Source organism: Schistosoma mansoni (genome assembly GCF_000237925.1).
Source record: "Schistosoma mansoni, WGS project CABG00000000 data, chromosome 3 unplaced supercontig 0077, strain Puerto Rico, whole genome shotgun sequence".
Taxonomy (NCBI): Eukaryota; Metazoa; Platyhelminthes; class Trematoda; order Strigeidida; family Schistosomatidae; genus Schistosoma; species Schistosoma mansoni.
The window spans coordinates 334,560-348,440 of NW_017386007.1; the positions used below are offsets into that span (position 1 = coordinate 334,560).

At 34.1% G+C, this 13,881-nt stretch overlaps 1 protein-coding gene across 1 annotated transcript in view; it reads left to right on the top strand.

Annotated features, from left to right (window-relative positions):
- The window catches only part of Smp_159990 (voltage-dependent calcium channel), a gene marked incomplete at both ends in the record, with an annotated part of 134,204 nt that overhangs the window by 119,040 nt on the left and 1,283 nt on the right, over positions 1–13,881 (top strand). Inside the window, 5 exons of the mRNA XM_018791368.1 lie at positions 1,114–1,449; positions 3,341–3,513; positions 6,102–6,630; positions 8,624–8,830; positions 11,886–12,152. Coding sequence (XP_018645428.1) covers positions 1,114–1,449; positions 3,341–3,513; positions 6,102–6,630; positions 8,624–8,830; positions 11,886–12,152 — 1,512 coding nt within the window. The remainder of the gene's footprint in view (positions 1–1,113; positions 1,450–3,340; positions 3,514–6,101; positions 6,631–8,623; positions 8,831–11,885; positions 12,153–13,881) is intronic.

The following is a 13,881-nucleotide window of genomic DNA, read 5'->3' on the forward strand; positions in this document are numbered from 1 at the left end:
TCAATTGACTCATGATCTCTACTATATAAAGTTAAGTGAAATGTTAAAAGTATTTTAATTTGAGTTGTTGAGTTATGAAAAAATGTAATTCACCTTCTATTGTCCTTTCATTCACATTTTGTGGTTTAGAATATTTTGTACGATAAAATTTTATAGGTTGCTAGAATGGTCTAAATAGACGTACTGAAACTAATCAGTGATTTTCGTCTTACAATATCCTTTTGTTGATAAGTGATTAAAGCATTCAGTTATTTAAACTAAGTGATCTCTGAATAAATTTCATTAAAGGAAATTATAATAAGAGAACTAACTGATCATGTATTCTTCAATTATGATGATGATATAACTTGCCGAGGTAATGGAGCACACTCCGAGGATGAGACCATGGATGCCCACTGTTGAGGAGTCCCATACGAGGATTAAATGGCAGTTTAGTGCTTCCAGGTTATCCATAGTAGTCTAGCTTTAATTAACTCATGAATTCAACTATATAATCAAATCAGTCAAAATCCAGTGATTGGTTGTTGTTGTTGTTGTGGCTTTATGTCATTAGTAAATACTTATCCACATTCTTTGCCTTTAAAATTCTCACATTTCAGTAAATAATTACATATATTATATTTTAAGATAATGATTTGAAGTTAACCAGTTCGTTGGGTGATCCCAAAACTACCACAGATCATTATTTTCTGGTCTTCAACCATCCCACCATTATGAGATAAAAATCTTCACAGTATATATTATCTCAACAATGTTGATATCCACCATCGATCACAGTGAAGTCAATAACCCTAAAAAAAAAGAAATAATAGAAAATCTATTTCATCAAATGTTGACTTCACAAAATAAGAAGCTAAGGTGGTAGGAATTAAGATTTTAGACTACTAAAAATAGTAATCTCTGGATTTTACTTATGTTTAATATTTAAACAGCTAAATCAGTCAGAAATAAGTAAGTTTCTTTCAATATAAGACATAACAGAATTCAAATATCTGTGCATAACCTCCAGTTTCCAACAGCATGTATCATTATGATTATTCGTGGTTTTCTCATAAATGTTATTGATTGTTTGATATTGAAGTCCTCTATTCATTTTATTTTCATACTTTTTAGCATCATAGCTTATTAGACTCTGTGAAAAATGTTATACATCGAGTAGGTAGCTCAAGGCGTCATTCAGAAGTTTCACAATGTAATGAACGTGAAAAGATATTACATTCATATAAACCTTCATTAGAGTCAGCAGATAAAAAGTTATCAATGATATCTAATGATCATTTACAATCAAATCAAACAACAAAGTTGAACACCTCAAAGGTATTGATTCCTGATCATTTAAATCCTACAGCACAAAGGATAATGTTACCAACAATTAGTCAAGGTAGTCATGAAGATGAAGATATTGACAATGGTGGAATTGGAGGTTTGAATAAATTAATGGATGGAAACGTATGTATTCCATTTTTTTTTTGAGTGATAACTTTTATTTACTGAATGTTGATTAACCATCTGTGAGGTGATATTATTATTAATTTAGTTTGCTCTATGTTTCGGCTGTGTAAAATGTAAGGTTTTTTTGAGTTCTTCAAGAGGAGACCTAAATAGATTTCTAAAACTTGACACGGCGAGATTAAACTATACTGACTAGCCAATCAGGAGCTTTCGTGGGTTTTCAAGGTCACGGCGCTAAGTTTGGTACCTGATGCTTACGTACGATGGGTTTACAACGAATTTTAGAGAAGACGTGATAATTCAGCGTCTACAAGAGAAGTTATTATTAAGATTTTGGCGCGAAATTCAATTATCCATTTGGATAAATAGAGTTTTGGCATTATAGCTGATGTCAGTTCGTGATGAAAACCCTAAGTATAATTCCTAACCTTAATCATGAACTGTAAATCATAATTTGAATTCTTCACACAGGTTTGTAACCCTCATTTAGTCTTAGTTATTATGTTAACACTCTCAGGGTCACTCTAGCGTCGCTCAAAGGTCGTCCATAAATTATAGTCTCACCCTTAACCCTAAAGCATAACTCTAACCCTAAACCCTAAACCATACCAACATACCAACAACATAGAAGCTGTGTGGTCGAGGCTAAAAGAATTTTCGAGGCCTTATCATGGCTCCAGAGGCCGACTACTATGGAGCCACATGGATGAGTTTCTGTACCGGATGCACTATGATTTTAGAACTTCTAAACCTATATCTAAACTTGATAAGTTTTTGAGTCATGTAAAAGAACAGTATCCCCTTTAATTTTTTGACTTTAGTATAATATACCGTTACTGTACACTAACTGTATTTTGATTGGCTAATATTTCTCAAGGTCATTTAAGATTCGTTCAAAGGTCGTCAGTATAGTTTAGTCTCGCCGATGTATGTTAACTTTTCGAAACGAATACATTAAATTTAGGTATATTTCTTTTAGGAGTAAGCTGTTCTAAACTATTCCTTATTGTATAATAATGGTTCTTTGAAAAAGTGTCAGCAGTTTCCATCTTCCTGTGCTTTTTAGCGTTGTTGTTCGTATTATTATATAGTCGGTGGTTGGGCATACGTAACACGTGTCCCAGCCATCTCAACCGATGAAGTTTCACTACTTCATCAATTGATTTGCCATCCTTATCTAGTACCAGTTTCCTAAAAACTCCATTACTTACTCGGTGGTCCCAGGACATACCACCAATGCTTCGAAGACACCAATGATCGAATACTAGTACGCCTAACTACTTGTCTCACTATCATTAGTTCAGGTGTCGATGCAACACAATCCTGAAGTAGCATTTTGCATTTCGACGGGGAGAATCGCATCCCGAACATGCATGAATTGTTGCTTATAGTGGTCAGAAGATTGAATTTTGTTAGCGTCTTCACCAAATAAAACTATGTCATCAGCATATTTTAAGTCAACAAGTGAGTCTCCCAGTAAAAGTTCAACTCCTGGAGATTTAGATGATGAAAATGTTATCGCTTAAAGCATGTCAACGACAATGTTAAACAAGAATGGAGGGAGTGGACAGCTTTGACGAACACCACTTGAGGTAATCAATTCAGATGACTGTTCACCAATAATCTAAACTGTTATTCATTAAAAAAAACTGTATAACAAATGAATGATAATGTCTACTCATTTATAATAATTATCTAATGTTATTAATACATAATTCATTGGAGATGCAAGCACATCCAGCTGACGAGTCCTCAATGGGACGAAACGCGTGTCCTGGATCCTACTGTTAGCCACCGTCCATCATTGCTTGTACAAAGATTAGATTATTCAACTTCTATTGTTTAAATTTTTTTGATTCATTAACATTTCTTGGTATTTCATTGACAGATTATGAATATAGAGAAGTTTAATACCTCTAATGGCAAATATCATTCTATTAATCCAAGCAAAAGAATTGAAAATGGATTCACGGTTAATGGTTTACCACAAAAACAATATCCATTAAAAACAACTGATTGGAATACTACTATTTATACGGATAGAAATAATCCTAAAAATCGGTAAACAATGAATTATATTATCATTTAACTTTATATATTACTTAAATACTAATCTACTTAATCGATATATATAGCTATTTATCTGCTTTGGTATTACATATAGAAAGTTAAATAAGTGACAACTTCAGCTAGTATTGATCATCAGAAATATTGACATTGGTAACACCTATGAGATACGCAATCATCGACCAAAGGCGAAATATTTAATGTTTTAACATTTGTGGTATCATGAAATTACAGCTGACTCATGATTTCAACTATGAAAATACTGAAATCTCCACAAAACCCCTTCTGATCTATAATCATATGCTCACTAGTGACTGACTTCAAGAGGTATATCCTGGAGTTCTGGTTTGAAGCAGTGACCAGTGGAGTTCAACCAAGTCTATTGTAGAGATATCAACTCACTGAAGATAATTGGTGAACAGTTGCTGAAACTTCGTGGATTGGTTGAAGTTAGACATTAACACTATTGGATGCCCGCTCAGTGGTCTATCGGTTGAGTACTCTGGCGCGAGACTGGTAGGTCGTGGGTTCGGATCTCACGAGTGAGGGATTGTGGATGCGCACTGCTGAGGAGTCCCACTATAGGATGAAACGGCCGTCTAGTGCTTCCAGGTTTTCCATGGTGGTCCAGCTTCAATTGACTCATGATTTCAACTATGAAAATACATTAATATTTGTTTGTTTCTCGTAGAGATTGAAATATAAATTCAACATAATCATACATAACTGGAGTTTCATATCGTTGTCATTGATCTGGATGATTCGATGAATCTTTGACAGTCGTAACATGAAATAAAAGTGTTTTCTTTTTGCTAAATAGCATTACCGAAAAGATGATATCATAAATGAGAAAATAATAATGAGAAAAAATAACTTATTTCGCACATACAGCTTCAGTATTTACATGGAACAGCCAGTAAGTCAGCTACAACGTAGGACCAGGCACATATATGCATCGGTTCAAGTTACCATACCTCGTTAGCACAACAAGATCAACACCGGATTCGTAGAAGCAGTTAGTTTAGTGGTGATAATATATAAAAGATAGGTTGTATATAAAGAAAGAAGGCAGATACGAAGCAAATTTTAATCTCAAGGTTTAAAGGAACATCAGGAGTGTATACACCTACGCCATTGTGATCGACTCTGAGCCCTGTCACCCAGAGTCTCCAACCATTGGTTACGATAGTCGCGCGGACCCCAACAAAGTAGTCCAAATTCATTCTATTTGATCTAATAAAAGTTGTAAGCCTTGACACCATATTTCAACATTCTTTGGTTGTTCCTTCATGAATACTAAAGATAATTTATGAATTTTAATCTATATTAATCAGCGTGAAAGTCTACGGTGTTATGACTAAACTGTTATGATCACTGCAGGTTACTTGTATGATTAAGATATTTAAAGCAATCGGTACTCAAATTGTACCTGTGTGGTGGTCGGTATTCGATATTATCCTTAAATTTCGTATATTGTTCGTCCTGATAACCATTACTCGATAACCCTCAACGGTCTATAAATTAGAAAGCGAATACGAAGGGTTTATTGCGTTTATTATTTGACCACACAGAGATATCCAAAAATTACAGGTACGTTAAGCAAGCATGAAAGAATAGTGCCGTAAAGCAGGCGAGTGAGCGAGAGATCAGTTGATCGAGTCAGCGAGTAAGCGAGTGCAATACAGTGAACAGAATTAAGATGTACATATATATACAAATGGAAAAGCATGAACCATCGAATCAATTAAGTGATTAATAGTAAGGCTAGAAGAATGAATACATGCGTAGGCAGTAAGCAATACTCAAGCGTACGTAATAAAGGTGTAATAGTATAGATAGGTTGTTGTTGTTGTACGAATGACTGTCCGTTAAATAAGCTATTTACTTGACTGTGAGCATTTATTTCCTCTTTTTATTTACTTTATTTCTTAACTACTTATTAGTAGTTAAAAGTAATGATAAATTGTTTTCGTACATAGATCTTAATATAATTAGATTAATAGCAGTACCAATAATTTATTCGGGTACATCTTGTCGTTAGCTTCTTTTTAATAAGTAGGGTTTCCAATAAACTAAAGAGTACATTCTTTATCTATCCATACTTTAACTTACTTACGTCTGTTACGCCCAATAGAGCATGGGCCAACGACCAGTATTCTCCAACACACTCTGTCCTGGGCCTTCCTTTGTAGTTCTATCCATCGTTTGTTCATTGTTCTCATGTCTGTCTCCATTTCTCGGAGTAATGTGTTCTTTAGTCTTCCTCTTCTCCTTTGGAATTCAGGATTCCATGTGAGGGCTTGTCTTGTGACGCAATTGAGTGACTTCCTCAATGTGTGTCCTATCCACTTCCAGTGCTTCTTCTTGATTTCTTCCTCCACTGAAATCTGGTTTGTTGTCTCCCACAGAAAAAAAATGTTTTAACTCGGTCAACTTATAATAATAATAATAATAATAATAGAGATAGTAAGCAATGGTTTATCTTAGAAAACTTTTCAATGAAATGATTACATAAAGTTTTCCTATGATGTTTTAGTTGAGTTTTACACTTTAATTACCGATTTCTTCTTTTTTTTCATAAGCCCTTTATCAACCCTAACACATGGATCAAATTCTGCATTATGTAAATCAACAGACTTTTCAGATGTTCCTTATACACATGATCCAGTTCTACCTATTTCATCTTTATATAAATCAAATAAATATAATAAATCAAAATCTATTAATCTTATAAATGAACTTCAAAATGAAGGAAACGATTTAACCAATTTAATTACTGTACATGATAATATGAATGAACGAGATAGTAGATCTGATGATATTGAAGAAGAAGAAGAAGAAGAGGATTTATTTACAACAATAAGAAGTGAAACACCTAGTCCAGCACCATCTATTGCTGCAGCTATTCTTCGACCAAATTATTATCCTAATTTAGTAGAAAATAAATCAATAAAACATAGGAATACAATTAATCCTTTAGATTTTACAGTTTATACTAGTATACCAAGAAATTTAATTATGAATAAATTAATGAATAAATATGGGAATACTAGTGGATATTCTAATGGTACAGTTAATAAGGATTTGGAAGAATTATTGAATTTACCTAAGGTATCAATCAATGATTGCTTTACATATTGTTGTATGTTGTTTATGTTGTTATTTATGAAATATGATTGATATGTACTTTACACATAGCAATTATAATCAACCTATTGCCGCTGAAATAAATTTGAAGCTTGATAAGTAAATATATCTCTAAGATACAAAGGGTGGGCTTATATTTCATAGATCTTTCAGCTCCAAAATACCCTGGTACGGCCGAGAATGTAGAGAGTCCGCTCTCTCTCTCTCCAAATGTTCACATAGCCATGCGTATGTAGCCTCTTCCAGCGAAATCCTACTCACTACCTTCTCGCACAACAGGTGTTGTTCATAAATATGAGGGGACGAAAAATGAGTGTCCGGCGTTTTAACCGGGTAGGTGGACACGGAATGTTTACCTAGGGGAATTGGAAAACCCTGGTTTCAAACCAATGGTGCACATGGGCTCCAGTATCCTGAGGGAACAAAGGGTGTATGAACCAATTGTTGGTCACCGGCTACCATGAGACTGCATCTCCTCACAATGCTCCACTGCCTTGTGGATCAGATCTCTAGGTTAAAGGCTCGGAGTGTGGCCTCTTAAGAAAACCATTTGCTTCAGTTTGGGTACTTGGACAGTACCACAGCTCTCACGCAAATCGAATGAGATTTGTGTGGCGCATATGTATCTGGTGCTTCCTTGTACCAATATTTATGTGTTTAAATAGAATAAATAATAATTATTCTTGTCATCGTTTCAATATCTCTGTAACTTTATTTCATTACTGTATGCATAGAAACGTTTCTATTACGATGAATGAAAGTAAGAAGAAAGATATGGATTTTGATAGGGGTTTACTTTTGTTAACTCTCTTTCAAACAATACCAAATATCAATCGTCTCGTAATTCATTAAAAGTTGGCTATTCATCTTCCATTACGTTTGAAATTTTGACATCAAAAAGAAGAAAACTGTTGGCAAACAAATTATTTCGATTTCTGATGCTGGAGCTAAATTATCAAATTTTTATGGAAGTTACATATTGACACCGTTTGATACCGGTTCAATGGTCTAGAAGTTAAACGTTCACACACGAGACCGATAGGTCTTGGATTTAAATCCGGCGAGCGGAATCGTGGATACGCACTACTCAAGAGTCCCATACTAGGACGAAACGGCCGTCTGGTTTTCCGTGGTGATCTAGCTTTAATTGACTCATGAATTCAACTATTAAATTACTAAAATCTCTACAAAATCCCCATTCTCATAATAAATATACGGTGTGGTTTATAATATATAACTAGATTTCCTTCATTAAATTTCAGTTTCTGGTACACCTTTAGTTTCTATCATTATAACTGATAGGTTGGACTATTTCTACTTTATTTAGTAATTTTAAAGTCTAATAGAAGTACATTTTAAATGATTTGATCTTGTGACATTTTAGTAACCAAATAACATACTACTCACAATTAACAAAGATTTATTTTTAGAAGGGGGGTTTGTGGAGATTTTAGTAATTTTATATAGTTCAACCAGGTCTGTTGTGAGATATCAACTCACTGAAGACAATTGATGAATGGTTGCTCAATTTCGTCGATCGATTGAAGTTGGACATTAACACGGCTGGATACCGGCCAGCTCAGTGGTATGGGGGTCAAGCGCCCGCGCGCGAGACTTATAGGTTTTGGATTCGAATCTCGCGAGGCGGGATCGTGAATGCACACTGCTGAGGAGTCCCACAACAGGACGAAACCGCCGCCCAGTTCTTCTAGGTTTTTCATGGTGGTCTAGCTTCAATTGATTCATGATTTCAACTCTATAAAATTACTAAGATCTCTACGAAAACCCTCTTCTGGAATTAAATCGAATCATAAACAATAGTTTATCATAAACTATAACAATCAAACTGTTATTATCTAACCCTTTTTTTTAAGAATATGTTATAATATTTACATGTAATGCATCATATATTGTACTTTATTATTATATGTTTTAATAACACCTTTCTTTTGTCAAGACAATGTGGACCGCTTGTTTACCAGATGTCCAGCCAGTAAATGGAAATTCTCACTCTACTCGAGGTCTTAAAAATTACAAACGTCAGCTACCTCAAATACCTTCAGAAGTTAATAAAATAGATGCTAGAGATACTTCCAATCTTTGTCAAATATCCACGTCTATGGGAATAAAAGGAAGGGATTCTCTATTGTCAGATGTCTTGAAGGTAATTTAAAATATATCAGTTATCAAATTTAGTTTGATCTATTTTTGCATTATAATTTGTAATACATTAACAACAAATTTTGAACTATTAGTATGAAGGTTTGTGTAGATTGTAAGGATTTTAATAGTTGAATTCATGGGTCGATGTGGGCTAGACCAGCATTCAAAACCTCAAAGCAATGGACGATTGTTTCATCCTAGTATTGGACTCCTCAGCAGTGTGTCTTTGTCATTTCGGTCAAGGTGATTCATAAGCGACAAGTATGAAAAATGTGTGTGTGTGTATGTGTGCACTGTTAATGATGAAAAATATGTGACCTTTAAAATGACAAAGGATGATTTTGATTTCGATTAATACCCTGAAGAAGTCCAGACAAGTTAGCTGAACGAAACGTTGGAATTATTTAAATTTCAATTGCTGAGATTATTTCAAATACAATTTTCACTTATAATGACAAAGGATAGAGTTTAATTTGTAATGTAATTATGTGAATTGTAAATAATAATATCAGACTAGGTGACTAGGATAGATAGTCCAAGTAGGATGTATGGTAAGGCCTTCTTTTCTATTGAGAGCAGTAGGATTAAGCATTATATGGAACTCTTCAGCTACTGTCCTTTCTTTGTAACTGGAAAAGCTTTTTTGTATCATATTGATTTCCTGAATGATATCATTCTTCATTCTCTAAAGTTAACTTTCATGAAATATATTATCAATTTAATAAAATGATTGCTCAACAATTTAACCATTTCAAAGAGATTTCATCGATTAAACACAGTAAAGAGTTTGCATAAATAGACTGATAGGTCCTGTGTTCGAATCTCACAAGGCGAGATCGTGGATGCGCACTGCTGAGGAGTCCCACAATCGGATGAAACAGCCGTCCAGTACTTCCAGGTTTTCCTTGATGATCTAACTTCAATCGACTCATGCTTTCAACTATGAAATCATCAATTTGTAATACTTTTTTTTGCAATAAGAACATTAAATTGTACTTTTATTCGAAATTGTACTTCCATAAGTTTACCTAGAGAAATACCAAATATCATAAGACTTGAATCAAGTACTTTAACTATAAAGTATAATTATAAAATTATTTGCTTTATTAACTAATCATTACGATTAAATTCATAATTGGTTCCATATTATCAAATCGGTTTTGTAAATGAATCATAGTTCAATGTTGTTATCATGAATTTATAAGGAATCTGTAAAACTACTGATTATAAAACAGTAATGTAATGAATTTCATGTTATACTAGAAAAAGTAATGGGATATTCTAAAGATTATAATCATATTCACTTGGTATTGTTTGGTTGAATCTACCCATTGATGCTTAGGACTGTAACTGGACAGTCTTTTACTGGCATATGTGCATACTGTGCGTATTGCCTCGATATACCCTTAATTCACAAACATTGTAAGCAAAGATGGATAGTAATTAGGAGTGGAGTCTAGGACGAGCGATACTACGTCCTATTTAAGACTAGTCAGTTGAATGTACCTGCATCCAAGAGTTGATTTTCACTCCGGGACTCGAACCTAGTACTGTTCGCTTCAAACGTCATCGCACTACCCACTTAGCGTACTGGATTCTACTGCTAGCCACTCTCCATCTTTGGTTATTATTATCATCATATAATAAAAATTGGCTAAGTAACTTATTAATGATGTTCGTTCTATTAGGAGGTTAAATGAAAGTAAGATTTTGAACGTAGATGATCTTTAACATTGTTGCCCTATATTTGACAATTTTATAGTATATATACTTCTTAGGAGTGTGATGTTCAATTCATTTTTATTCGTTAGTTGATCAGTCAGTGAATAACGAGTCTGAGATGTAGGTACATTCAGCTGACGAGTCCTGAATGGGACGAAGCACGGGTCTTGGATTATACTGCTAGCTACTACCAATCTATTGTTATTGTATGAAATTTATTTATAAAACCTTATAATTTCGTGGGATAGTAAAGTTTTTCTAGAAACAAATAGTAGAGAATCCAGAAATCTGACTAAAATAAATTGTCGGCCGAGGTATTGCGAATAAATAGTATGAATACATTTACTCAATGGTCATTTTAGAATGTACTGCACTTTCAGCAGTTTCAATATCAGTGTAATTCCTTTTGTTTTATTAAAATATTATTTTCACAATTATTATTATACCAAGGAGTCTCATAATAGGACGAAACGGCCGTCCAGTGCTTTCAGGTTTTCCATGTTGATCTAGCTTCAATTGACTCATGATTTCAACTATGAAAATACTGAAATCTCCATAAAACCCCTTCTGAATTATTCACATTAACTAATTAGGTATCTACAGAGAATAAGCAAACTTCTTAACAAGTGTTAATATCGATAAATAAGTGCTTGATTTATTCGTTAATTAACTACAAACGAATGTCTCCAATTATATGTTTGAATGTGAAGAATTTGTTTAAATAATAATACATGACCAGGACTTATATCTGTTTCCCGTAAAGCCTGAAGTTAAGGAAACTGTTATATCCCATGGAGATTTATGAATGGTAACTTTGAGAACTGTTTATGAACCAATATGATATGTATATTTCCTATTGTATAATTGTTAAGTAACTGAACTATTCATATTTGTGTCCCTCTTATCATAAGCTTTATTTTGACCTATAGACTACTATTATATGATTTACCATGCCTGAGTTATCCCCAGTCTACTAATTACTGTTCCCCCTATTCACAGCCACATTTGGCCAAATCTTGTACAAATGTTATTTTCTATCTTATGTTACGATATGGTCAGTTTGATTGTGGTATATAAACCCAGTATATTTGAGAATAATGATTCATATTGCAGAGGCTGTTATTGGTGTTTTGGACTTAACTAGCTGGGCTAGCCAAATAACAGGATTGATAAATACTGAAGACTGCTCATACAGCTTTTGTGTACCAATGCTCTGATCGATAATTCACTCTTCTCTCATTGGTGGGGATCTTCACGTTCATATATCAAACAGGGCACGCACTCACTCGATAAAACAGAAACATATATATTTTTCAATCCATTATTCCTTTCAGATGAATACTACAAAATCTGGTCTTATGCGTGCACCACAAACGAATGAAAAGTCTCAAATCAACGATGGTATTTCTGTCGTTCCATATCAACCACCATCGATTGATCCACATGGGCCTGCACCTAATCCTCCTGTATATTGTTCATCATTTACTGAACCTATTATGTGGTCCCCAAGGCATGATATAGAAGCTACTGGAATGAATAGAGAATTATCTCAAATCTATTTAAAACAACCTACAACTCCAAGACAAAACTGGTTAAATCAGGTTTGTGATTTCATTTGACTTATGCCTAATTGATAGTCTTGATAAGTTTCATCAAGATTAAATATCCGCTATTATGGTTATAAAATTGAGAACATTGAAAATAATTTTTATTCTAAGTTCATGTTTTTTTTTCAGCAATCTGCATTATTCATCTTTTCCAGGATAAAAATTAAATTTCAGTAGTTGAGATCATGAGTCAATTGAAGCTAGACCACCATGGAAGCAATGGACGACCGTTTCATCCTAGTATGAGACTCCTCAACAGTGTATATCTACGACCTGCATGCAAAACTGACAATCAGGACCCTCAGTTTTGCGCAAACACTTAACCACTAGACCACTAAGCTGGCATCCAACGATGTTATTGTTTAACTTCAACCAATTCACGAAATTGAGCCACTATCCACCATTTTCGCGGTTTCTCACTAGAACTCCAGGTAATATCTTTCAAATCATGCACGTAGGATCGCGGATGTGCACTTCTGAGGAGTCCCATACTAGGATGAAACGGCCGTTCAGTGCTTCCAAGTTTTCCATTGTGATCTAGCTTCAGTTGAACCATGAATCCAACTATTTTAAAAATTAATTTTTAAAAATTCAGATGCCTAATGTTTTCAGATGACTATTTTAAAGTTTCCGATAAAATAATTGATTGCTTTGATAACTTACGTGACATTTTGAACAAAGGTGATATTATGCAATGACATTCAGTGGACGGTAATCTAATGAGTGGCTATTGCCAAGCTATTTGGAGTATATCTATTGCGTTTTCTCAAACATATCAGTATCAAATTTAAGTGTTTTGATACTAATACGTTATTCGAACTGAAAAATATCATAAATCTCCAACTTAACGACTATTTAACTTGTACGCAGACTGTGTTTAATAAGTAACTGGTAAGGAAACCATCTTTTGGCGTCGAGTTATTTCCTATCCCATTCATTCAGAGAGTTACCGTACAAATATCAGATAGAACCCAGTTCAAGACTGGTAGTTATTTGGGTAGAGTTGTCTTATTTTCCTCACCCACATTGAGCACTACCTTTACAAGACCACATAATACATCTTGGAAAATTAGAATTTGGCGCTTTTAATCAACCATTCACTTCTAAATCTTAAATTATAATAACATCTACTGAATTCCAAGAATCTACTCACGCAGCACTTTACGTAGTCGAAGGAAAAAAAAGGCAAAATTTAATGACTTAGCAAATACGGTTAACTAAAGAGTGAAATAACTAACGTGATAGTAGAGGAATGATCCATATTAATAAAATGATTAGGGTTCTGCTCTTATCACTCTGTCTGGAACAAATATTAAACTTCTGATGATTTATCAAGTTAGCTTGTCAGAGGTTATCAGTAATAACTGCTAGACCTAGGTGTACATACAATCAATAGGAGTCTTATGACTCTCCTGGGATCCAAGCATGCCTCACTCAGATTAACAGTATGAAGCATTACCATCGAGTTATTTGGGCCTCATGTTCGATAGAACTCCATTACACTTGATTACCAGACAATCATAACATGGGTTTTTGCTACTCAGTGATCAATCCAGAGCCAAATAAGTTTATGATGACCTTTCAGGCTGTGAGACTGTGTGATGAGAATTCAAATCCCACATAGAGCACCTGTCTCTTAACTCTACGTACAACTTACTGAAGAGTATCAGCTAACACAAAACCTGGGTTACAGGTCTTTTGTCGACTGTTTAAAATCCTGTAA